At 46.6% G+C, this 27,351-nt stretch overlaps 2 protein-coding genes across 6 annotated transcripts in view; both read right to left on the minus strand.

Annotated features, from left to right (window-relative positions):
• Positions 1-61: 61 nt before the first annotated feature.
• cgnb (cingulin b) lies at positions 62-24,954 on the minus strand. Of its 4 annotated transcripts, none has more exons than XM_060042735.1 (21): positions 24,535-24,954; positions 19,692-20,916; positions 19,494-19,594; positions 19,338-19,407; positions 16,455-16,570; positions 16,077-16,209; positions 14,937-15,149; positions 11,843-11,970; positions 11,519-11,545; positions 10,914-11,028; positions 10,024-10,224; positions 9,710-9,808; positions 8,237-8,497; positions 7,532-7,702; positions 6,430-6,591; positions 5,808-5,897; positions 5,361-5,444; positions 4,961-5,079; positions 4,471-4,579; positions 3,989-4,152; positions 62-2,674 (listed from the first exon to the last, which is right to left on the minus strand). In XM_060042735.1, exons 1-21 carry the CDS (start codon positions 24,726-24,728, stop codon positions 2,572-2,574), a joined length of 3,885 nt encoding a protein of 1,294 aa, XP_059898718.1. In that variant the 5' UTR covers positions 24,729-24,954; the 3' UTR covers positions 62-2,571. The 4 variants fall into 4 exon arrangements, with proteins under 4 accessions (XP_059898718.1, XP_059898722.1, XP_059898720.1 ...); XM_060042739.1 differs by having other exon boundaries at positions 24,417-24,551; XM_060042737.1 differs by lacking the exon at positions 24,535-24,954 and adding an exon at positions 23,859-24,408.
• Positions 24,955-25,121: 167 nt separating this feature from the next.
• pygo2 (pygopus homolog 2 (Drosophila)) overlaps positions 25,122-27,351 on the minus strand; it is a 5,005-nt gene continuing 2,775 nt past the window's right edge. For both annotated transcript variants that reach the window (XM_060042797.1, XM_060042796.1), the window contains exon 3: positions 25,122-27,351. This exon is cut by the window's right edge and continues 866 nt beyond it. In XM_060042797.1, coding sequence (XP_059898780.1) covers positions 26,595-27,351 — 757 coding nt within the window. In that variant the 3' untranslated portion in view covers positions 25,122-26,594.

The raw sequence follows: 27,351 nt of genomic DNA on the forward strand, positions 1-27,351 counted from the left end.
GCATGATTTACCCCAAGCTTTCCTTCTGCTTTTTGACACATTGAATGATTGACTAAAGTGGTTTTAGTATGTGTTTTTTAATAAGCATGGTTCCCTCCAAGCTTTCAATCTGCTATTTGACACATTTAATGTTTGAAGAGTAAGCAATCTTCAAGCAATCTTCAAGCAATCTTCATGCCCCAACTCTGTCTAGAGTTCGGGCATGTCTCTGATCCAAAGTCATTCCCAGGGAGGTGGGGAGAGAGAGAGAGAGAGAGAGAGGGTGAGACAGAGATTGGAACAGACAGATGTGATGTCACTGGTCACGCCCAGGACACACCAGGTGTCCATCACGAGGTTACGACCAGACATGTCGTAACCCAGGAGAGAACAGATAGGTTCAACCACAACAATCTTATTGCACCTCCATTCGTTTTCAAAGAAAAACGAATGTAAACAATTACAATTTGTGATTACAATTTGTAAACAGAATATTATTGAAACTATTCATTTCCTTTTTCCATTCAAAAGCATTAAACGTACAGAAAGCCATGGGGGTTGACCTCAGTAATCTCAAGTATTAGTCGGGGGACAAAAACAACATTCTCCTCCATCTTCTGCATCATCTCCATCCCTCTTGGCTCTCCAGAGAGGGACGCTGCCAACTAGCAGTGATGGAGAACGCTATGTGCATGGCAAGACAAGCACAGTCCTATCTGCTCCGCAGTTTATATGTGTGGATCCCAGATAATACACGAGGCACCCATCACACAAAAACCTTACTAAACTACTAAATTATTACGAATAATTGAAGGGGCCGACTTGTATGCCATAAATTATTGATTAATGTGCATTTTACATATTTTGTGATAATCTAGTGGGTAGATTAGAAGAGAAGTAAAAATACAAAAACAGTCAAACTAGGCCTGCCGTTGAGGACATTGTAACTATCACTGTTGTCAAATCAAATTAAAGAAGTGTACACAATGTAAAATACACAGCAACTTCTATTTTCTTGTATTTGGAAAACAAAGTAAAAGAAATGTCATATTTCCACCATTTCCAAAATTTATTTGAAATATATAAATCTGGTATAACAGCTTTGGAAAAATCGTACCAAGCATTGAACCACATGTCACTAATTGTCAACAGCACATTGTGAACATTGATGCATACTCAATACTAATTTTGAGATGCAGTAAAAATACATTTTAAAGTGACACATTTAAAGGTAATAATCTCATGAGAAATGCATTCAGCGATAGTCTAATAACACACAGAAGGCATATGCAACAACATCAAACAAAAGACAAAAACAACAAAACATGTGTAGCCTAAAGTAACCACACTTCAAACAGGAATGTCTATTCCACTTCAAAACTTGGCATTCACACAGATGACTAAAAAAATGAAATCCTTTCAAAAGCAACAACACAAAGACAACACCAAAACAGACAACACTGAACATCAAAGGCATAAAGCTCCAAACAACATCTACAATTAACTCATAATCATGTTTAAGGCTTCTGAGTGAAAACATGCACACAGGCTAGTATTATAAACAGAAAACGTAGCTCACCGCACTCATTTCCGTCAGTTTATAAAAAAGCTTCTGAAAAACTTATTTGAAAATACGGCTACATCAAATCTGGGGCGTTCGCACCTTTGATTGTCTCCAATACAGGGTTTGAATAGTCAAAGTGTAAAAAAGAAAGGCTCAGTTAAAAATGCATCTCCACCGTCACAGTCAGGTGTACAAAACAAGCTTAGATCTAAACTCCTGATAGACATTGAAAACCAATACTATTGTGTTCCTTCACCTGGCTACAACAATGTACACAACGTATCATGCGGAGGCTAACAGCAAACCAAACACAAATGTACTTGGGTATTTTGATTCATGAGCACGACAAGTTTACAACTCATGCAGGAACTCGGCTAGGAATATTCTGAATGATTTCTGTAGTCAAGTCAAAATACAAAATAAAGCATGCAGAATGCTACATTAGTATAGAGTACCATGGCTATATGGAGTAAAAATGCATTCATGTCGATTTGAAGCAATGCACACCAAACCCTGTACTTCCAAATGTACACCATATGTCTGTTCTTCAGCAATCGCTCAGAAAAACATGTATTCATCACATTGAATCGCTACAACCGGTGAGACGAATATGTATTCATTTAACATCGCTGATAGCTGATACCTTTGAGCTTAAATTAAACAGTGTTAAAACATCAGTGTACGGTGCCAAGAATACATCATTACAGCCTTTTTACTGTTGAAGTATGCCTTTGCTTGCAGTTCAGTGTGTCGTTGTTGCAGTGCTGTATTTCACAGCGTCCTTCACTTGATCCAACTTCCGTCATATGACAATACTCCTTGAGCCCTGAGGTTCCCCTTTAACGATCTACTACAATAGGAGTCTTTTGAGACTAAAAAATAAAATATGCATTATATGTGCGTTTCGATTTGTATTACAAATCTTTATAGATCTATATTTTACCTGTCCCCCCATTCATTTCCTTCCTGAAAAAAGTCATAAATACTCCTATATCCAATTTCACCTTCCTTTTCCCTCCCTCCCTCCATCAGTTGTTGTTCTGCAGGTGGATCTCGGTGAGGAGGTCTTCGTCTTCTGAGCTGAGGTTCACCGAGCTCAGAGCAAAAGTCCGTGAATGTTGGACCTTGCGCCTTCACGGACCAAAAAAATGATACGGTCATTTATACACAATTACTCATTATCTGTTATTCATTTGGTTTTAATTATTGCTTGAGGTTTATTTGTTTTTATTTCATGAAGACATAGGAGGTTACTATAAAAGGTTTACAGTTCCACCACAGGTAGCTAACCCAGTTAGGGATTGAAGCTAGTACAGCACGCCATCTGGTGGATATAATTTGTATTGATCTTCATTAAATATGAATGGATCATACAGCTCAATTTAACTCAGTTGAACTGAACACATACTATACTCACTATTTAGAACAAGTGATATTTTTTAGATGTGTGCAAGGTGCTCTGAAGCTGCCATGCTGTGAGTGTGATATTAAACTTTCAGTTTCTACATTTACATTTTTACATTTAGGGCATTTAGCAGACGCTTTTATCCCAAGCGACTTACAATAAGTACATTTGTCATAAGAAATGCATCAAAATATATCTCTGTCGGTACAGAAAGGATGTTCATAGAACCAAGTGCAAGTACAACAATCGCTAGGCTAACCAATTCCCCGTGTTACAGCAATGATAGCAGCTACTGCAGTTGCTACACAGTTAAGTACTAGTACTAGTTTATATCGGTCAAAGATGCTATAGATTGAGTTTAATTAGTTAGAAATGCTATAGCCATCCATCCACTATTTGTGAGGGAAATGCTCTGTGAGCAGATCTGTTTAGAGTTGACTAAGCCTGCCCCTGTATGGGGCAATGTAGGGGAATTCCATAATTCTGACAAATAAGGGACCCTCTTCCCTGACTGGTTGGGGGAATCAATCATGGATGCGTAAAATGCATCATTCTGAATAGCCGAGAAGTGTTGGGGTATGGGGAGAGCTAAATCTTGCTCTTCTATTTCTCTGTTTGGCTGTCTCTCTTTAGAACTCCCGAATCTTACCTACAGCCGCCTTAATGTTCTCTATATAATCGCTTGTCCTTGCCCTTGATTCTGGCAAGAACAAAGGGTTCTAGCCTCAGATCTTTTTCTAAATGGGCCACCGATCTCAAAGTACGCTGGTATGCCTTGCATGGCAACTATTTGGTGGACTTGAGAAAATATATTGCTTGCAGAAAAAAAAAATGATAATTGGTTTTCATTAGAATGTCGCATTTTATGTTACTGGGGGATACTTTTGTGAAATCCTACCAGGTAGTCTATAGTGACTTCACTCACTTTCTCATAAGACTCTCTCTGACTCAAGTCATGTCTGACAACCCTCCATAGCTGCCCTAGCATCACGCCCCCGGTGGCTCAGTGCTGAACTACGGTGGTGTTTGTTTGGTCTTACTTGAGCTCCGCCTCCAGCGCCGTCACCTTGGCCTGCAGGGCCTCCCTCTGCTCCTGCTGCTCCTCCAGCTCCCGCAGGCCCTTCCTCCTCACGCCCTCCAGACGCTCCACCTCACACTCACTCTCGTCCACCTGCCGCTTCAACGCCTTCACGCGCAGGGACAGCTGCCCGGGGGAGGGGGGGAGGGAGGGAGGGAGGGAGGGTGAGAGAGAGAGAGAGAGAGAGAGAGAGAGAGGTCAGAGTGAAACAAGAGAAAGTTCCAGAATAAGTGAGGGTCTTAAGGTTAGGAGCACAGTGTGGCAGGAGGTTAACCGTCTGGCCAGCATGTACTGTATGTGTGGATTGCAACCAAGGGGTGGAGATCAAGTCTTTTCCATTTGGGGCTGAATCAGACCAGAAAGGACAGGCCTTCTACACACTTGTACTAATCAGACTAAAAAGGCAAACGTATTTACAATATCGATATAGCTAGTTTGTTCTACCTGATCCTTCTGCTCTGCGGACTGGTTCCTCTCCTGGTCTAGGGTGGCGTTCAGGTCCTTCAGCCTCCTCTCCATGCGTCTCTGGGAGGCCATGATGGTGACCTTCTCCCTGCACACATCCATAAAACACACATGAGCACATACACAACCCATGCACTACAATAACCAATGATATCTGTGGTAACAGGCCGGCTGTAGAGCCTGTTTGAGTATTTACCATTTGGTCATTTAGCACACCATTTTATCCAAAGATCGAACCCCGTACCTTAAGGCTGGGAGTCTATATTGTAGACATTGTACTGTACAGCCACCCGTGGCATTTCGCCATTCTTTACATATCTTACATTTTCCTACGAATCTTTTTTAAAATATTCCAATTGATTTAAATACATGTTTTCTTTTGTGCATTTCAGGGGGAAGGATATCTGTTAAGGCCTTGGCGGAGATTGAACCGGATCCCCGGTTCCCCTGGGCGGGTGCGGGACCCTACCTCTCCTCACTGAGCAGCGTCTCCTCCAGATCCAGGACCTTCTTCTCCAGCACAGCGAGGCCGGCGGAGGGCCGCGACGGGGTCTCCATGTCGACCACACGGGACTTCAGCTCCTTCAGCTGGAGGGAGGAGAACAGAGGCAGAACATCAGTGTTACAACGGGGCAGGGATAGCCCCCGTGTGCCATCGACTGGTTGGTTGGGTTCAGCTCAATTTAAATATTTTGAATTTAATTTTAATAAAAAGAAATTCTCCTCAGAACTCCCTTTGCTTGGTCCAAGGTGGCAGTTCGTTAAGACATGCGAGACGACATTCAAATGATACACGGCAACCAACGCTATTAAAAAAGTGCAAGGGTCTACGTGCGGTGCGTAAACAAAGATGGCGGCGGGAGCCCCACCTGTCTCTCCATGGAGCTCTTGTCCATCTCCAGGTCGTGTCGGGCCGAGCGCTCCTGCATCAGCTCAGACCGGAGCTGTTCCACCTGAGGGGGAGAGGGGAGGGAGGGAGCGAGGGGAGAGAGGGAGGGAGGGAGGGAGGGAAGAGAGGGGAGAGAGGGAGGGAGGGAAGAGAGGGGAGAGAGTGAAGAAGGGGAAGAGAGGGAAGTAGGGGATGAGAGGGATGAGAGGGAAGAGAGGGAAAAGAGGGGGAAGAGAGGGGAGGGAGGGGAGGGGTGTCAGGGAATCAACTGCAAGCACATCACGCATAGGAGTGGCTGGTAAAATAGGTCACAGTGCTATTGTTTGACTCAGTGACACAGTAGCCCTACTTCCTGCTCGCTTTGCATGCCTCTCCACGTGACGAAGGGTGTGTGTGTGTGTGTGTGTCTGCCTGTGTGTGTGTGTACCTGTTCTCTGCTTCGGGCGATTCGGTCATTGAGAAGCTCCACGTTGCTCTTCTCTTCGTCCAGCTCAATCCCAAGTGACTTGAGTTTATCCTGCAATACACACACACACACACACACACACACACACACACACACACACACACACACACACACACACACACACACACACACACACACACACACACACACACACACACACACACACACACACAATTTAATGAACAGTTCAGAGACATCTACTAATGTTTCCTCCACAACTTTAAAAGACAGAAAGCAAAGTAGTTAGTTAATGAACGTGAGAAAGGGATACCACGATAACAGTAGTTGACAAAAGGGCAGCCCATGGAATGAATGAAATGTTAATATTGATAGAGGGAGCTTAGGCTTAGGGTCATAAACGATCCAAATAACTTACTCCGATAAGATAAGTAGTACTCTGGGTATTTCTGATGTTGAACTTCCACCTTTCTGCACGACAGATAACCCGGGACACAGCTGCGAGGTGCCCGCCACTCATCATGTCCCGCATAACCCATGCTGCCCGAACCCCCTTTGACCTTTGAGTGCGTGTGCGTGCGTGCGTGCGTGCGTGCGTGCGTGCGTGCGTGCGTGTCGGACTGACCTCCAGGCTGCGGACCTCCCGGGAGCGGTCTGTGTAGGTGCTCCTCTCCGCCTCCAGCTCCTCCTCCATGTGTTTGAGGCGCCCGTTGAGCAGGTCCCGCTCCAGCTGGGCCCCGTCCCGCTCCTCGCCAGCCGCCAGCAGGTCCTTCTTCAGGCGGGAGACCTACGCCAGGGCAATAACGTAATGCGACATAAATAACCTTTCCCCAATTTGCCGTTTCGTTTTGAATAGATTAATAACTTTAAAAGGTCTATGTGTGTGTGTGTGTGTGTGTGTGTGTGTGTGTGTGTGTGTGTGTGTGTGTGTGTGTGTGTGTGTGTGTGTGTGTGGTGTGGTTAGGGATAGAGATCTTTGCTGGCAATGTCCAAATGGCCCAGATGGGTTTCAATTATCTGCAAAAGACTAAAATAAATATATGTTCTTTTGCAACTGCAAGGACAAGCTGGCTATGATTAGCACCATTCTTCATAGTGGAAGGCAAACGCATGCAAACTGCTGATGTCTCCAAAGAAACTAAACTGCTCTACATTTCGTTTTAAGACCAAGTTTTATGCTCTGCCAAATTTGAAGTTTCCCTGTTGGCTTGAAAGTTAATTCATGTTCTCTGGGAACGTCTGCTATTAAGTCAAGACAAACAACAAGTCTGCATTCTAGAGCATACAAACCATACAGATTAGAAACAGAACAAACAAAAGGACTGCAATCATATTTATGATGTAACCCGGAAATCCTGTCTGGGATTTGTCAAGTACCATTAACCTTACCTTAACCTTGATGACAAGGTATTAGGGTTTCTACAGTATTTATTTTGAATAGCTTGTAAGCGGTTCAGTCCCACAGAACTGTATTACCAGCTCTTCCTACATCACAACATCATCATCCTCGCCCTTCTTATTATCAACATCACCATCCTCCTCTTCATCATCACCATTATCATTAGCATCATCACTATCCTCATCACCAATCCCGTCATTACCATAACTACCATTACCATCATCCTCATCACCGCCATCATCAGGACCATCACCACCATCATCTTCCTCCTCATCATTATCATCATGGCCACCATCACTGCATCCTGCCCCCCCCACTCCGTCCTCACCTCATCCTGCTGGGCCTTCAGGCTGGTCTGGCTCCTCTGCAGCTCTGCCAGCCGGTCCTTGCTGCTGCGCTGGGCCTCCAGCAGCTCCTTCCTGGAGCGGTCCCGGTACTCCTCCAGCTGGGTCTGCAGGCCCATCACAGACTGCCGGGAGTCGCCCATCATCGACTCCATCTGGAGCGCCCGCAGGAGCACGGAGAGGAGGAGAGGGGGGCAAAGAGTGGGTGAGTGGGAAATAGAATAATAATAATAATAATAATAATAATACATTTCATTTAGAGGCGCCTTTCAAGACACCCAAGGTCACCTTACAGAGCATATAGTCATCATACATTTTTTAAAAAACAAGACATTGAATAGAATAGAGTATAGATGTCCCAGTCAACGTCTGCACATTGCACCACACTAGTAGGTCAGTCTAGGCTGAGAATCATTAGGCAGTCCTGTTGTTAAATCCAGCATTGACGAGACCTTTCGGATAATTATTTTTCATAAAAAACGTGCAATCAAAAGTCCAAAGCTTACAAAATCCCTCAATCTCCTGCTTCCCCAAAATTTGAAAAACACTGTTTAGACAAGTCCACACACACACACACACACACACACACACACACACACACACACACACACACACACACACACACACACACACACACACACACACACACACACACACACACACACACACACACACACACACACACACACCTCCTTGTTGATCTTGTCCAGGGCGCGGTCCAGTAGCCTCTTCTGTTCCTCCAGCTCCGTCTTGCCCCGCCGCAGCGCCTCCCTCTCCTGGTCCCGCTCCTCCAGCCGCCGGCCCAGCTCCTCCTTCTCCTTGCCCAGCCGGGCCGCCCCCCGCCGGGCCTCCTCCAGCTGGGTCTTCAGGGCGCGGTTCTCGTCCTCCAGGACCTCCAGGGCCTCCTCCGCCCCGGGGCTGAGGGGCAGGGTGGACGAGCGCCTGGTGGTCTGCGGGCCAGGGGGGAGACAGAGGGTCAGTCCCTGGACTAGATTCAACAGTCTCCGTCATGAGGGAGTTTTGCTGCCCTCCGCGATGCAAGTATCGGTGGTAAAGCGAACCAAAGGGTTGGCTTTCACCTACACGGAAAGTACCGCCGTGGGTTTGAGTCATGAAATAAGTGAAACAGCACTCTGGGTTCTGGTTGGACTTGCAGTCGATGCAGTCATACTCGGAGGACAAAATAGACATGGTATCTCGTAAAGCATTGAGGATTTTGTGAGGCTAATAAGAGTATCAACGTTTTTCAATGTCACCAAAGGTGCTGCAGATTTCAAGAGCTAGTATTTGAATTTAATTTCTTAAAAAATGGCATAGCCATCGTAAGTGTTATAGCATTATTAGTGTCATCATATTAGAGTGAAATGTGCTGAGAAAGTATCTGTTTGGATTTGACAGGGCCTGCCTCTGGAAACAGACCAACCCGGGTCATCTCTAAGCCATCATGGAATATTTTCCCTGATTGGTTCAGGTATTCCATCTGGGCTGTCAATCAGAGGGGCGGGAAATGCGACACGACTCAATGGTGGCGAAAGGAAGGGGGAGAGAGAGAGAGAGAGAGAGAGAGAGAGAGAGAGAGAGAGAGAGAGAGAGAGAGAGAGAGAGAGAGAGAGAGAGAGAGAGAGAGAGAGAGAGAGAGAGAGAGAGAGAGAGAGAGAGAGAGAGAGAGAGAGAGAGAGAGAGAGAGAGAGAGAGAGAGAGAGAGAGAGAGAGAGAGAGAACTTTGGCTTTTGGTTGCTTAGTTTCAAAATCTCCCTCTCATCTGCTCTTTTCTGTTCCCTCTCACTCAAATCTTACCCATAGCAGCTCTAAGTACCATTCACCGTATGCCAGTGTACATATTTAGACTCTTTTTCTGCTACCCTGAGCGCAGCAACAGCCTCTCCTAATCCACTGAAACCAATAGGATTCTCCACGCCTACACAACACATTCAAATACATCCTCTCTGTAAAATACGTTCCCTTTTCATATGCATTCAGTCTGTGTGTTTGCCTTTAACTCACAAGGCATATACAGACATGAATACGGTGCGCTGCCTTGCCGCAGGCTTGGAGTCAATGGACTGGTGAATGTTTGATGTGCGTGGGACGGCCTTCCTTTGTGTTTTGCATACAGTACACAGCACACAGAGACACAGACACACAGTGTTTACGGCTAGTACCATGCGAGACAGCCGCTCTCGGAGTCTGGCGTTGGCCTCCTGGAGCTCCTGGGCCGACTCCTGTTCCAGCGCGGGTCTCGCTGAAGACCCCGCTAGCGACTGACAGAATCAGGGCGGGGGAAAGAGCAGGAGGGATGTGAGAGGGACGGGATGGATCGGAGTTAAACCAGTGCATGCAATGTAAGGCGATAACCGCCCTTCCATCAAAAAACAAACAACCAATCACAGGGTGGAAGAGACAAAAAAACTAACAAATTGTTACTGATCTCCTAGATCCCCATCAGGTGGTATTCTTTGTCCACACAATGCCGTACCTCTTTTGCCTTTTTCAGTTCAGCCTTGTCGCTCTGTGATTGGTCCCTCAGCCTGCCCATCTCAGACCGCAGCCCGGCCTCCGCCTCCTCGCCAGCCTTCCTCAGGGCCTGGAGCTCGGCGCACTTCTGCTCCAACTCGGAATTTTGTTTGTCCAACTCAGCGCGAGTCCGCTTCAGATCGTCATGGCTACGCTGAGCGGCCTTTGGGCAGGTAATCAAAGATGAATAAAATGTGGGAGGACGGGAATATGCTTAAGCACACAACAAAGCTTGTTATATGGGCCGCGTGTGTGTGTGTGTGTGTGTTTGTGTGTGCGTAAACCAGGCAAATTTACAGACACAATGATAAAGAGAAACAGTGATACAGAAGTGAATTGAAACAGAGAGAGTGAGACAGAGAGCGAGACAGAGACAGAGAGAGAGAGAGCGAGAGCGAGAGACGGAGAGACGGAGAGAAAGAGCGAGAGCGAGAGCGAGACAGAGAGAGCGAGAGCGAGACAGAGACAGAGACAGAGACAGAGACAGAGAGAGAGAGAGACGGAGAGACGGAGAGAAAGAGAGAGCGAGAGCGAGACAGAGACAGAGAGACAGACAGGAAGATGGAGACAGAGAGGGGATGGACTAATCTGCAGACATGGAAAATCAGAGCCGCACTAATACATGGACGAATAGAGACGTGAAATTAGAATATAAATAGCTGATGAATATGTATGACCGGCTGCAATGATAAAGAGCGGCACAAAAAAATAAATAAATACCATCGGCAATTTTTGAAAAACATGAAAGGGAAGCCATACAACTGAGGAGAGCAGATAAGCCCCTCGCCTTCAAGCCAACCTGACAACCCATAATCTCCGCGCAAGGGCACGGCGCACGCCAGGGATTCTTACCTCAAAACGCCCATCGTCCACACCGGGCGTCTGATTCTTCATGGAGGACACCGAGTCCTGCAGCTCCCTCAACTCCCCCTCGAGCCCCTCTCTCCCCCGGCGACACCGCTGCAGCCTGAGGCGTGGAGGGAAGGATCAAGTGGGGTTGTGAGGTGAAGAAGATGGAGCCCTGAGAGACAGCCCTGCACCCACAAACACACTCACAAAGACAAGGTCGAGACCCTCTGGTTTCAAACCGCGATTTCACTATTTTTAGGGGGATTGGATGAGAATAAAGAATTTGCAGCACAATTGATTGGTAGTGTTGTTATAGCGACATCATCATTGGATTTAAAATTCTAAAAAGATCAGTCGATATAGGGTTATTGAATCAACAGCACCTTGATTTAGAGGAAAATCATAAACAAAAAGTTAAAGTCAAATCAATTCAACAAAATCAATAGACAAAATACGTAAACAATTGATCAGGATAATTTACATCATTTAACACACAGACAAGTTATATTAATTGAAAGCGATCCTATTCCGATAAGCCAAAGGGTTTCTCGTCACATTGCATCACAACTCAACTAAATTCAAACCACACAGACTGTATTCTCTCTCACATTTGACTGTTGTCCTTCCATTGAGTCCTGAGGATCAAAGGTTAAGTCAAAATATTAAAAATGAAAAAAGAACCCACTTAAGTAAATTATGTGGAAACAAAAATGTACCATATTATAAGGTTAATATTAATTAATTTATCCTGATATGTTTTAAGGTTACCAGAAGATCTATTTTATTCTTTCAGCCTTCAAAATTCCAATATTTGGGAAACCTTCAAAAAGTATGTGAAGCGTGTGGACACGTTTCACATACCGGCCTAGCGTTGCGGCTAGGCTAATGCCTTGACACAGCAACACAATGCTAACAGCTAGCTGGGGACTCACTCTAGCTGGGTGGCCTCCAGCTGGGTCTTCCAGGTGTCCCCCTGGTCCCTGCAGCTGTCCAGCTCATCCCCCAGGGACACCATGGAGGCGTTCACCCTCTGCCTCTCCTCCTCGATGTCTTCCTGGGACTGACACACACATTATCAGGGCATTATGAATTGATGTTGAATTGAGATAATGTTCCATTTAAAGTAAATTAAGTTGGTAAAATTAATACATTTCAGTAAACAAGAGTACACAGATAGCCTTTCCTCACTTGGTTAAATAGAGATAATGAATAGATGACTATTAGATTATTTTTTGGGTTGAATATCATTTAATATTATAATATCAAGATAAATCCTTATTATAATTATATAATACTGATACCAGTGGAGTCCTACCTGCTACCAGCTGATTCCTAGATACCTTGTCCTGTTGTGTTTTTCCTAAATCTACCCGGGCATCACTTGTATTTGCTCCAATATTTATCGTTTTTCTCTTGGATTGTCCTCAGCCTCACATGGAAGTCACTTTGGATCAAATTGTCTGCCAAACAACTAAATGTAAACAAATCCCGGGTATAAACATTCAGAACTCCCCACTTCCACAGTAGGGTATCTGAGGCTCCGAGCAATACAGTATGCTGCTGCTGCAGCAAGCGCCACGCATATCTAACATCAATCGTGGATGATTTTAATGTATGTGATGCTGAGCCGACTGTTTAACATCACATACACTCAGCGCTAACACAAGCGGACTTATGGGTAAAGATAAAGATACCCATAAGATAAAGCCTCGAGAGTTCTGGTTGTAATATAGTGTCCAAGCTAGGGCTCTATATTCCTTTTTAGACATTGGGGCACTTTACGGAGGTCATGCTGGGTCGTGATGCTCATTTAGCAGGTGTATGTTCTCAGGTGGGACAAGACAAGAGTGAGAGGTGGAACTTCCAGGTTCAAAAAAAATAGGAGCCCCGCTTGGAGTCAACAACCTGGGTCGCGCTAATCAGCACCAGAAACTCATTCATTAGTGAGATTAGCATGCCTCCGTGGAGGAGCAACAAACCCAGCAGGGGGGCTTTTACTTTGCCAAGCAGAAGGTGTTCAACTTTACCTACAGGGCACTATTCCCACAGTCTCAGTCTATACCACAACCAGACACACATCTTCATCAATAAAAGATGACATGCAAATTTCTGAAAAGCCGAAAGTGAATACACAATGCAATGAAACATTATGACTCAATCAGCAAGGCGAGGGGAGGCTGTGAGAATTTGTTTTTACTACCACAGAGACAAATAAATGTCAAAATAGAACTCCTTTCTTCGAATATGTGTTGCGTTTTCTTATACGGCTGCCGCCTGTCCTCGAGCTCTGTGATCCAAAAATAGACTACCTGTGGCACCTGCAACACTTTATCAAAAAACTCTGTTGAACACCAGCTACCGCCAGCAGAATATCACCACATAGCAACCGGTTGCTACCCTTTGTGTATTCTCCTGTACGTCTTAAGCCCTCCCAAGCTTTGCATATGTGAATATTCTACGGGCTATCAGTGTTTAAACACTGCAGTTTGGGCCCTGGAGTCAGTGTTTGCACACATTTCAGGTTGGCAGTTTTATTGACACTCTATAGGACTACGAAACCTGGAAGAAGTATGTGAGAGGCATTCGGGTAGGACTTAAAGAAGACGCATACAAGACCATAAAAAGAACTATGTTTAACTCCAGCCTCCTCCTCTGACTCATTCCATCAGTTGAGTTTGCTACTTGACTTTCAAGTATAACCAGGCCGCCGTCATGGTGTGTGGATGGTTGAGAGAGTTGAACAATAACATATCTTAAAGTTCTGAGTCTATTTTATGAAATATACGCATTCTAGTCTTCACAGTCGGAGACCGAGTAACAACTGAATGGGGTACATATGGAGGAATAGGGATAGTTAACGCCAATTTCATTATGTTCTGTGATTCAGGGTTTGGGGTAGGTTGCCAGGGTGATACTAGGCCCGGTGTGCATCTTCACTGAGCCAATCAATATCTTGTAGGCGGGACACAAAAAATAGAAGGCTCATAAGGAAGAAACTTGCAGCACCTATGGTTACTGGCCGATATTCCAGTCCTACACGTTGTAAATGTAAATGTAAATGGACTGCATTTATATAGCGCTTTTCTGACCATCGGCCACCCAAAGCGCTTTACAATGTTGCCTCACATCAAAGCGCTTTACAATGTTGCCTCACATTCACCATTCACGCACACATTCACACACCGACGGCGGAGTCAACCATGCAAGGCGACAGCCAGCTCGTCGGGAGCTAACAGTCAGGGTTAGGTGCCTTGCTCAAGGACACCTCGACACTCAGCTAGGAGGAGCCGGGGATTGAACCAGCAACCTTCAGGTTACCAGCCAACCCGCTCTACCTCCTGAGCTACTGCCGCCCCCTGTTGTAACCTAGAATTTGATATGAGGTATTGTTGTTTTATCTGGGACGGCCCAGAACTGAACAAAGACACGACCAGAGACGACGTATTTCTTCTCATCTGTTGTTGTCTCCTTAGTGTCTTCTGAGCTTGTTGACACTGAAGCAACAGAAGCAGTGAGCTTTTGTTCCTCCTACATTGGTTTACTCATACAAATCCTCCCTTTACTAGGACTTAAACTTCACTCATTTTAACAGATCATCCAAAAGCAGCTTCTGTTGAATTCAGATACCATTAAAAGAGCAGGTAGGGGATAAAGAGTGAATATGTATACGTGTCATTGAGGAGCAAGTAGGGGTATAAACAGTGAACCTGTATAAATGTCACTCTGGACCTAGTCGGGGGATAAACAGTGACTTTGTATACATGTCATTGAGACGCAAGTAGGGGGGATAAAAACAGACTTTGTAAACATGTCATTGAGGAGCAAGTAGGGGGGATAAACACAGACTTAAGGGGGAGCAGTTAAGGGGGATTAGGGCCTCTTGCCCTAGGATGCTTACCGGTCTACCTCTGTGTACACTAGGAATAAAGCCCAGTACCTTTTCTGAGACATGGGAGTTGACCCCCACCCGTAGCCTACTAGCCTAGCCTCTGAGCTACCTGGTAGCCAGGCTGACCTCTCTCCTACCTGTGAGACCTCCTCCATGGTCCTCCGGAGGACCTCCATGTCCTGGCTGTACTGCTCTCTCAGATTCTCCACCTCCTCGTCGTGGGACTCCACCTCCTCCTTCAGCGCCCCCTTCAGGGCGGTCAGCTCCCGCTCCCGCTGGTGCAGCGTCTCCTCCTGCCGCTGCCGCAGCATGGCCACCTCCACCAGCTCGGCCTGCAGCGTCGCCACGTCCTGGGGGGGGGGGGGGGGGGGGGGGGGGGGGGGGGAAGAGAGAGAGAGAGAGAGATATTAGGGGGTCTTTGTTTTACCTTATGTAAAGGTGTGGTGGGTTTAAGGTTGAAGAGTTATCATGCGAGTGTTCTTTGTTAGAAGTGCCATAGCCGATCCCTCAGCCATTAGTGTGTGAAATGCGCTGTGACAATATCTGCTTCTGCATGAGCCAAACTAGATTTTAGGCCACTGCCTGCCATTTTTCTAAACAAACAGGGCATCTCTCCCCTGATTTATTCGGGGGCTCCATCTTACCTGTCAATCATAGATAATTAAATGCAACAATGGCGGAGTAACTCAGGAGGGAGGGAGCAGAGAAAGAGGATGTGTTTTTCATACTCTCTCTTTACAATCCTAAAGCATCTTTATTTAATTAAAAACATCTGTTGTTTGATGACAACAGTATAAAGTAACAGTTTACAATAAGTACACAAACAGCAGTACAGGAGCAGGAGATTATATCCCTCCAAAGATTAGTGACACGAGCACACATCGTTTTGTGTGAAATGATTGCAGAAGCGTTGTGACTATGTAAATAATGTTGGACATAATGTCTAAACGATTTGTGTGTATGGCTTCAGCTGAGGTTTCTGTTTGAATACTGGGGTTGTATTGAATGTGTGTGTGTGTGTGTGTGTGTGTGTGTGTGTGTGTGTGTGTGTGTGTGTGTGTGTGTGTGTGTGTGTGTGTGTGTGTGTGTGTGTGTGTGTGTCAACAAAACAATGTCAGTCCACTCTTGGGTCAGTCTGTCAAGATGCATTGCGCCGATTTTTGCATAAGGGCATGCATGCGTCTTTATGTGCGTGTGCGTGCGTGCAGCTGTACGTGCCTGCGCGTGTGCGCATACATCTGCATCACTGTGTGTGCGTACGTGCGCGCCGTCAATACCGTTTGCAGTGAGCCGCTGTAGGGGGAGCCTTCCGAGATCCCCCTCAGCTCTTCCTGCAGCGCAGCCAGTTGGTCTTCCTGCTGACGCACGGTGGACTCTGAAGCCTCCCTGGCCATCCGCCCCTCTGCTAGCCTGCACGCCGGGAGACACATTGCACGCCAGCATCAGCTCACGTCAGGGCCACGCCCCGTTATCGAGTGGATGTTGAGTGCCGGTACTTGATTGCGGGGGGGGGGGGGGGTTTGCGAGTGATCCGGGTATGGGCCGTGATTTATAGATTTGGGTTAATCGTCGTCACGCACACACGTTCACATGCACCCACACACACACACATACATACAAGCGCACAGATTTGTAAAAGATGTATATCTGCTCACTCATCATGGGCTTCCCTCAGCTCCGCCTTGAGTCGGTTTAGCTGCTCCCGAAGCTCCTTGGCCTCGTTTAGATGCTCGTCACCGTCCTTGTTTGGATTTCCTATTGATCCTCGGAACTAGACACACACACACACACACACACACACACACACACACACACACACACACACACACACACACACACACACACACACACACACACACACACACACACACACACACACACACACACACACACACACACACACACACAAAAGTGGGACCGAGAGGGGGAAGACAGAAGTTACATCGGGAAGAATCTTCCACAAACTACGCCGTCAAGCACAGCAGATGGTGTGTCTGGATCTTAAGAACTATATATATCACTGTATATCAACCCCAACTTTGTTCTTACACGCCAAAAGCTACTTCTACGGCTCCAAAGTTTCTGAAAGTTACAAAAAAGTACTTTATGGGCCCTGTCAGCATGCTCTGCCGTCAACAACTCTTTACAGACGGGTTTACTGTACAACTGCAGAGCTGCCGGGCTGGCGCCCCCACTGTGCTTTCATTACTTAGCCTCCCTGTACGTTCCCTGCATAGGAGAACACAAGGGAAGTAACAGAAGGAGAAGAGACAGGCTGTACAGCCCTCCTACACGCCTCTACGGAAGGAAAGAGCGAGAGCGAGAGAGAGAGAGAGAGAGAGAGAAACAGACAGAGAGACAAAGAGAGACACAGAGACAGAGGGCCTAAGGGGAGGAGGGTTCACGATTTCCGCTTCATTTCTTATCAGCAGTAGATGGGGAGAAGAGGCTTGCACACATGTCTTCCGTTTGATTGGCCCTCGCTATAACAGCTGGCAGATAACTCCCCATTGTGGAGCCTGTTTCATGTACTCTGCGCTCCAGCGAAGAGATAATGAGCAGCAGCCTTTTCTCTAATGCCATCCAACAACGCTGAGCCCTGGATTGAGCCCTTGGTGTAAATTGCTTCAGCTTTGTACTCAAGGTCTCGAGCAGTTGTTAAAAAAGAAAGATGCCATGAAATCTTTGCCATGATTTAATCTAAGTAGGCCTATCCAATTTGTCTGAGGGTGATGTCAAAATAGGCACACCCAGACAAGATAACAAACCTATCAAGTACAAAGACCAAAGAGGATAAGGTAACCCTGGTTCAAGGAGAACTTCTTGCTACAAGTTTCAAATAATGTAACGGTTTTAAGAAAAAACATTAGGCGTTTAAAAATTAAATAACAGGTCATGGCCCTAACAGGTTATGCGAGTCTAAACCAATTTAAAACTACCACTTGAGACATACATTTTATCCAGAAGTAGCAGACTTACAGAGAATTTCCCCCGTTTAAAGACTTCTTATATTCAAAGTCTTCTAAATCAACATAGTTTGAGACCATCTCGATCCTTAGCGTCACACAGTGCTATCGGGAGCTAACTCTGCGCCGCTGCATCAGAATATGCTCAACCCAGCAACTCACAACAGCCCCGCTCAAGAAATAAAGGGGGGCTTAACAGAGATAAGAACCTTCACCCCCACCCCTTTAAACTTCTTGATAGCTAGGATGTGTTGACATGAGCTTAACTCACCATAACGTTATATTTGATACTAGGCAACCTTAGAAAACCACACATCATCATTCAGTGAGCTTTAATGCAAACTCTCCTATCACTAAGACCCTGGGATTCACACCAACTATTCTAACTTCTTTACCAAATCCCATTGTGTTGTTATTGATTCAGGCAAATTATTAGGTCAATTCTGTATACACAATACCCATGTTGATGTTTTCACTGTTTCAACTTTAATGGACTGCTTTTGTTTGTGAGGGGAGCCACCACCGGGCTACGGCCATGTCCAAGGTGACCCCCTCTTCACTAACGCACACACACACACACACACACACACACACACACACACACACACACACACACACACACACACACACACACACACACACACACACACACACACACACACACACACACACACACACACACACACGCCACTTAAAAGTCACTGAATACACACCACTAACAAAAGGAAACCGTGGCAACCCTGGAGGAAACACATGGCGGCCCTCAAGCCCGGACCCCCTTCTCCCTGAAACGGAGCTCATCCCGGACAGGCGGCTAGCCCCACCAGCTGCTACCAGGTTACAACCTCCGCTCAATTATGGATGAATATCAATGACTGCGCTTTTAACACGCCGGGCCGTGTAATCAGCTCCCCTCCCCTCAGGTGCATGCGTTGCCAAGAGACAAAACGAGGAGAGCGAGCCACGGGTTGGTCATTAAGCTCTCGTGAGAGGCGATGCAATAAGGACTCAAACACTCCCGGTGCTTAATGCGAGGGCAATGTAGACGCCTTGCATTATGGGAAGGCGAGAACTCAATGAGATCCCGTGGGGATGGAAATGTATGCAGATTTACTACCAGGGCGAGGAGCTACTGGTTACGTTTGGGCCTTCTTCTGTTGCATTTAAGTGCGGCCAAGTAATCAGCACCCTTGTTTCATTTGGGCGGCGGATGTTTTGCATTCCAGAAGAGAATCCTTAAAATGGCATTTCATGTGCTAATGAAACCCGACTGCATTGACAGCAGTGACAACCAAAGATATAAAGCATTCGGTCACAAAGAATGTCACTGAAGATTCCCTTTCTAGGCAAAGCATAAATATAGTCACACTATTTTAGTACTGCTTAATATGTGTGTTGTGAAAGTTGGAAAGCATTTCTTTTTTCAGTTTCCATTCAGTGCTGGGATACTATTACAGGTCAGATTAAATATGCACTACGTCATTCGCTTTTCCTCATGACCTACATCCTGAATATCTGACTTACTTATGTATACTTATATAGTATTGAATATATATGACTATAGTTTGATACCTTCAAAGGGTTGGTCTTTGCATAGATGAGGTTGACCTTTCTTTTGATGGACGCTTCACTCGCACTTGACCTGAGAAGCAGAAGTAAAGAAAAAAGTTTTGGAAAACACAAACTAAAAATATCACGTTTGTCAACTACCAAGTGTCCTCATCTTACCCATCTTTGAGGATGTTGTATATGGCTTGCTTTGCCTGTTCGTCCTCATCACTGGACACGTCTAAGCTTCGACTCTGGTGCCTTAATGGAGCCGGCGTTTCCTTTGAAGAGGGAACATGTTATGAGTCTCTACAGCCCAATTAGTAGCAGCAGAAGAGAAATTAGTTCAAAGTGCCGCGCTACTATTTTAATACCTACAGGCTTTTTTGGTATGGCTGGATGAGGGGTGTCCTTGGCAACCGAGCTCCGCGACGACTTGAAGCCTGGCCTGGAGGTGGGGAACGCCATCGCCGTGGTGACAGAGGCGGCACTCGTCGCCGGGCCAACGCTCGCCGAGCCGGGTGACGCCGACGTTTTTGAGGGAGCCGATCGAGGCGCGGGGGCACTAGCGTAGGGGTTGACGGCGTCGAGCGTGGGAGAGGCCGGCAGCGGAAGGGCTACCACGGCCTCTTTCCGAGCGTCCAGACTCCTGGATCGTTTGCGTTCGTCAAACCTCAGCCGCTGCCGGGCCCCCGCGCGGCCCCGGGTCTGCGGGGGGGCTCCGGGGCCGCTGCTGTTGAACTTGCTGATCAGCTTGTTGATGGGGGCCAGCGACTCGGTGTCTATGGCCGGGGCCCGCTCCTCCTCCTCCTCCTCAGCCCGCGCCGAAGAAGACGAAGACGGAGAGGGCGGAGGAGGAAGGCCCTCGGGGAAAGACTCCAGGGGGAAGTTCTGCATGATGGTCTTCCCGCTGTGGCGCCCCAGCGATCCGGCCGAGGCGAACCCGTTCTGCTTGACCGACCTCGTCCCCACCCCGTTTCGTTTCACGGGTTTCAGTCCGGCCTCGTTGAACTCGTCCCCACTGTCCCACTCTGGTTTTTTCCCCTTTCCACCGCTGGTCACCGTTTTGGGTAGGGGGTCCGCCTTCGGAGCGGCTCCTCTCTCGCCGTCCCCCACCTGGCCCACCGCTTGTCCGTCCCCGGGTGGTCTCTTCAGGGGGCTCCCAAAGACCTCCCCCTCTACTTCCTCTGCCGGAGACACAGAGGAGCTCCTTGTGTTTCCGACGGGGGCGTACGGCTTCGGAAACCCAGGCGGTTTGGGGTCCCGGCCCGAGGAGTCGTACCTGGAGCCGGGCACAGGGCTCAGACTCGGACTCTGAGGCATGGCCTGCGCCTTCAGCTGGACGCCGTACGAGTCCCCCTTCTCGCCGTCTTTGAGGACCAGGTAGGGCTGCCCGGAGATCCCCTGGACGCGCACCGCCACCCCGTACTTGTTGGAAGGGGGCGTGGCGGCGGCGGCGGCGGCGCGGCTCTTCTCGGGGATCCCGCCGCCCGTGTCGTGCAGGTCGTTGATGAAGCGGATCTGGACGCCGTAGTCCACCAGTGGCTTCTTGTCTGTGGAGAGCGCGCTCATGTTCACTTGGCTTGGTATCTCCCCGGACGACCTGCACAGAAAGAGAAGGGCCATAAGGGTCGCAATGCAAATCGGCTGACTCCAATAAAGCGGGTTAAGGGAACAGCGTGTACAAAACATGCAAAGAGGAGTGAAGCGAGTCTTCTCCGAGCCCAGTTTTGAGTTTTTATCTGGGCTCTGTAGGGAAACTTCAATATAAAAAGAACTAAATGAACGACTACAGAAAATACCTTGAAAACAAACAATCCCGACTGCTTTAGTAGGCTATGATATGCAGCAGACATGTCATTATTTATGTAGAGCCATTTTGCAGCTATTAACTTGTCATCCCCTACAATATACGATCAACCATTGAGGCACAATACCTCGACTTCATCAGCTTTAAAGTCTCTATTTCGTCTGCTCGTCTTTCCCTAGCTTCATAAAATGTACTACTAAAAAGAGTACTTTCCTGTCAGATACGATCCAAAATAACTCACTAAAGAGTATGGGTTACTGCTATAAATGTTGGTACTATTTCAACCCCAATTATTTCCCCCACAATAGGTATTCATTCCATACCAGATATGCCACTGGGACAATAAGGTTTTTCTTTGTGCGGTTGGGTCCTACTAGGGGTGTGTGTGTGTGTGTGTGTGTGTGTGTGTGTGTGTGTGTGTGTGTGTGTGTGTGTGTGTGTGTGTGTGTGTGTGTGTGTGTGTGTGTGTGTGTGTGTGTGTATTTCAGAGAACGAAAGCGAGAGCAAGTTCAAGAGAGAATAAAAAAAGAATGACAGAAAAATTTGAAGTCTCTAGAAACATAGGGAGTGGAGAGGCATCTCACCGCACAACAATGTGTGACAAATGTGTGGTTGAACACCTGGTTTTTGCCTGTTGGGATTTCAGCAGTCATTGAAGGATAATGAAGGTTGATAGTGGCAGATCAGGGCCCTGATCAAAAAGTTGTTTGAACTAACAACAACCTCTGACATAGGGGACCCCGTCGAAGATGTTTATTTCCTTAAAAAAAAACACAAAAACAACTGGAACCGTGGGTTTTCTGTGTTCCAAATAAGCCTTTTACGTTATCACAATCCGCCAGGCACTGCAGAAACTGGCCCGGACAGTATCAGAGCTGCCCGAGTTGTTATGAGCGAGTCCTGCTTTGAAAAGGAACACACAGAACCGTGCAAAGGTGGATACTCCTGCTTTTGTCCAGGACCCGTGGAGCATTAAACACTAGGGGCTATGTGAGGAATGCCCCCGGCCTGGCACCCCCCATCCCCCCCCACGCCCCTATCCTTGCCTGCCACAAAATGTCCCCGCCGGTCTCCAGACATCAGAAGAGGCTAACTGGGGAGGACAGTGTTTACTTTGAGCTGGGCAAGTATGCACACACGGAGCGACGTGTGCACACGCACCCACACACACCCCCCTATTGATGCTTTGTCCGCGTGGAACGGTGAAAGCCTACCATCGTGTTTACGCTTATATAACCTAAAGGAGATAAGTATATGACAGCACAGAGAAAAAGCTAAATAAAAACCATAACATAATTAGAAATTACAATTTGAACCAACAAGAAATTTGTCAAATAGGCCATGTATTTTCGATGCATAGTTAACAATCAACAGAATCCCTTGCAGGAAGACCATGTTTGCTTTAATTCCTAACCTCAGCCCCACTTTCAATACAAGGCTAAACCGCACAACAACTCTATGGGAACTCGCTGTGTGTTTGTCAGGAGGTGCCGAGCGCAGGTGCATTAAACACTAACTAGCTCCGACTTCTGGTTACAGTGTAACCTTGGAGGACCGTGGCGAGTGGTGTTACACACAATTAAATCATCAAATGAGTGTTGCCCACTCCCTTAAGTAATCATTCAGCCTGGAATGTCTGGCATTCTTCCTCCAATGCCATCCAGGCTACCGCGTGGTTATGAATGTATTTGTAAAGAGTAACATACGAGGGCAAAGCTGTACAACCAGAGGAGTGGGACGGTGAGTCCTGTTTAGTAACACATGCTGTGCTGAGGAGGATGAATGTTCAGCGTGTCGAAAGCAAGCCTTGCTCATAAACAATTGATTTAAAACGAATAGTAACTCAATCAGGATCCTCCATCCAAAAGTAAAGAGAAGCCTTACAACTCTTTACACCAGACACAGGGGTCATATTTAACCCCTTGACACACCAGCCTTTTGGCTCGTGTTAGTCAGCAGTGCTAACCAGGTGGAACGATCCCCAACATCAACACAGGGGGAATTCCAACGGGAGAAATGCAGCTCAGGTGGCTGAAAGTGCATCGCTCAGGTTAAAGTATTACCTGAGCAAACACAAGCTGCCGGCGCTAGAGCAGCTGTACAATAACCTATCGAAACGGTAGCGTTGGTTTGTGTTTCCCCCGTGAATATTAGCTCACCTCTTGACACAAGGACGGGCCTTGTGGAGGGAGGAAGACAGGAATGCCACCAAACAAGACTGTCGCTATTGTTGCGCTTCCCCTTCGCTCTGTCTACACCCTTATTTCACTTCATTATCTTGTCCCCTCTCGTTAGTTATTGTTACTGGCCATCAATCGCAAGCATTGTTGGCGTTTTCAAACGTAATCATTTTCAGGGGGAATTAGAGGTGTGATTATAGGACTGAAAATGATTGGACGTTTTGACATCACACATTTTGATTTATATGTTTTTTAAAAACCTTTCTTATGAATAGATACGATTCAGAAACTGTTCATGGCTGATTGTGCTGTAACGATGTTAAACATGTCAAGCTTCAAGTCGATAGACAGACACCAAACCATGCCATTAGGATAGAGATTAATGCGAAATTGCATTATGAACAGGTCTACCTGGTGCTTGGGCAAAAAACTAAGGAAAGACGCGATAGTTAACGTGTATTCTGCCTTTAAGCTAACGAAATGTGTTGGTCAGAAAAGAAAATAAGACCACATGGAGCAGCGGTGTCTCTGGTGAATAAATTGCGTCACACCCACCTAGCCGGTCAGTCAGTATCGCTGTGTCTCGAAACCAGCCTGTGTACATGAAACCATCCGACCCCAGATCAGCAGAAACGACCGACAGGGATGCCGCACCATTCACCTGTGAAACGTGAAGACGTGTCCGCGTCCTATTTACAGCCTCCACTCATATCCTCTTTACTACTGTCAGATCCAATTATCGGCGCCAGGCTAACACACTGTGTTTGTGAATGGTACATCCCGATCATGATAGCAAGGAGACAAAGGGGCATTCTCCGCACTGTATCCTTATTATCGAGACGAGGAAGAGCGGAGTAAAGTGAGGTGAAACAGCCGATGCAGCGATTAAGCCACAGGTGTACCCATTGCGTATCCAGACGTAATAAACGCTCGTTGTGGAAAACGCAGACTGTGCGAAATACAGAGATGGCATTCAAGGTTACTGGTATACACGGCAAGCCTAGATAACCCCTCAAAATCCCAACCGATGGGGTAAATGATCTAATAACCATCAAAAATATACACTATTCAAACAGCTGGGTTAAGCCAACAAGATATTTGATTATGCTACACCTGCAAGGTTAAGTCATACGCCAATACAATTCACGGGATCTGTCGTCACACTACTGGAGGGTAACGGTGCGTATTGCGGAGGCTATTCGTAGTTTAAGAAGAAAAAAGATGCACCTACTTCAGTGGAGATCCGAGAACATTTCCCCGTGTAAACAGTGCAACCTGTTGCCTGTATGTCGGATACGTTTCGTCCCGCCTCAGCACCAAACCCATTGGTAGGCTGCATGGTCGAGCCACGCCCACTTTGAGCTTTTTCCAGTCTGTCACCATCATCATATTGGAAAAATTCATGGATGATTTCAATATTGACATATTGTTTGTTTTAATTACCTACCCTATACCGATTTTAAATACACTATAAATAATCAAACTCAATAGTGATTTGTATTCTTTTAAGTTTTACATTCAGTTTCACAGTATTTTTTTGCCCATGTGACCCGTTAACCTCCTTTTTGATACTTAACATTAAAAAATATATATGCTACATTCGGTTTTTAATAGTCCAATTTATCATTAAAGCCAAGGGTTGATTGTATTTTAAGTTTTAACTGAAAAGACTATCATTAGCAGCTCATTGTATGGCTTATATCCATCTTAAATATGTAAACACATAATAGTGAAATAAGATGGGAAAACCTCTTTTAGCGGGTCGGTAAGACCACATTTTAATACAATTAGCAACCAATGAAAAATAAAACAGACATGGACAAGTAAAAAAACAAGTCTTTACTTCAGAGTTCAGTACCTTTCCTCCCTTCCCCAACTCATAAGGTTCACTGATTTCCCCCTTGGTTCCACCAAAGGTTGACAGAGAGCACATCAAACAGCACAGATACCAGTACAAAACAAGGGATCAACTGAAAACAAGGCAACTTGGACATCGAATGAAGAAAGAACAGAGAAAAAGAGGGAGAAAGTTACAAACATCGTCGACCGTGACAGCGGAAATGGTTGGGGGGGGGGGAAATGGACACTTTTCACCTGTTAGTTATTTGGTCTACTTCAAGGCCCCTAGCAGAGACCAGCACTCAACATAAATGACAAGTTACTGCATTGGTTCGCATGCAACTCAAAGAGAGAAACAATACGATGCACAACATTGCACATCGGTTATAACATGATGCCACTACTTTCTATGCCAACACCACCCAAAAGCACTGATTCCACAATTAGTGTGTAGTCTCGACTGATATAAAAAAAAAAAACGACTAATGGTTGACTCAATGTAGTTAAAACAAAAAAAAAAGAATCATACTCTCATCTTTGTTCATCACTAGTCTCCCCATTTCATAATGGACAGGCACATAGTCCAGGCTTGTCTTCTGTGCTGAAGTTAACATTTTAAATGGCAGTTATTTTCTGGAGCTTATGGGTAAAGTCGGGTCTCCTTTGGATAAAATCAGCACTTAGTCAAGTTAAACATAAGGAAAGTGAAATATTTTATTGTCTGCTTTATGTGGGCACTGGACACTTGAATGCTACTTGTAATTTTGCACTATTTATGTATTTCAGATGAATTAGCCTATGTTAGTTTGACTGTATATCAGCCTTAAGACATTCCTAGGCTGCTTAAGTGAACAAATTTGATTGTTTCTGATAAAACAAGCATGCGTCACACTAGGTATAGCTAAAGTCCTTACCAGTTGTCAAACACTTTTTCAAAAACCTTATTTCCTAAAAATGTGTAGGAGCATATCTCTTTGAAATCACAGAACGTAGGTTTACTGTGTGAAGGCGTCACCCTTATCATTTGCCTTAGTGTTTTAGAACGTGACAACGGCATTAACACTCGTTCGGGCTGAGTCAGTCTCTTGTTAGTACAGGAGCTTCTTCACTAGTCAGTCTCAAAGTATGCGAGGTAGTGTGTTGGTGTCAGTGCTATGCTGGTTGGGAGATATCTAAAAAGGATTGTGGGCTTTTGACATTCACTGCATGGTATGACTGGCTGTGGAGCGAGGGTAACAGGTAATTGCCTAGGGTCACTAAAAGTGCTGTATATGGATAAGCAACGATGTGGACAAATTATTTTTTTTGTATATCAAGCAAGTAAAGGGCAAGTGAAGAGAAGGTTCAGCATGTAGCTCATATGTTACAGACGGCATCGATTTCAAGCAAATACTGTCTCTTTGCCTCGCTGCCCGTCGTTCCTGTACAACGCGTCTTCCGTCTCCATAGCCCTTAGCCCTCGTTGGCCGCCACTAGCTGGCCCAGGCCCTGGCGGACGTACACGGCCTGAATCTCCTTGGTCTTGAGGCAGAAGTCACAGGCCCAAACGGCATTACTCTCCCGGGTCAACAGCCCATAGGCGGGTTCCGTCAGGCCCGTGCAGTCCCGGTGAAACCAGCGCTGGCACGACGCCTCGCACAAGATGGCATCCTGGTCGTCGTGCACCTCCGCTAGGCAGAAGCCGCACGGAAACACCATGCCGGGGCCCCCCAGTTTGCCGGGGCCAGAGCCTGGACCGGTGGAAGGGGGCGCCGGGCCAGAGGGCAGGGGAGACTGGGTGTTGGGGGTCGAGGTGGAGTTGGACGGGGGGTTGGGGTTGCTGCCGGGGGTGTTGCCTCCATTGTTGGTCATGCTGTTTTGGGCTGAGTTGGGGGGCGCGTTGGCCATCTGACCCCCAGAACCTGGAGTGTTGTTCTGTTGCATGTAAGGGCTGGATCCTGGGCCGGAGTTAGGAGGAGTGGATTGTGGTTGCTGCTGCTGGGAGTTGTTTGAGTTAGTGGGATTACTGGACTGCAGCTGATTGGGTGGTGGATGCTGGGGCTGGCCTGAGCCATTTAGAGGGCCGGTGGGTGACGAGTTGGGATTAGGCTGGGAGGAAGCAGAGGGAGGCTGGCCGGGCGTGTTGGGGTTGGGTTGCGGGGCATCCGGGTGGCCAGGGAAGCCTCCCCCGGGCTGCGGAGGACCAGAGTTCGGGAGAGGCCCGGCTGTA

Source organism: Gadus macrocephalus, chromosome 22 (assembly GCF_031168955.1).
Source record: "Gadus macrocephalus chromosome 22, ASM3116895v1".
NCBI lineage: Eukaryota > Metazoa > Chordata > Actinopteri > Gadiformes > Gadidae > Gadus > Gadus macrocephalus.

Excerpts from the sequence above, each read along its gene's own strand:
- cgnb (XM_060042735.1), bottom strand. The coding sequence starts at position 24,728 with ATGTCAATATTGAAATCATCCATGAATTTTTCCAATATGATGATGGTG. Across the intron at positions 16,571-19,337 it reads CAAAGACCAACCCTTTGAAG|TTCCGAGGATCAATAGGAAA; the intron begins GTATCAAACTAT and ends GTGTGTGTCTAG. Across the intron at positions 2,675-3,988 it reads GCGCTGGAGGCGGAGCTCAA|GCGCAAGGTCCAACATTCAC; the intron begins GTAAGACCAAAC and ends TGGTCCGTGAAG.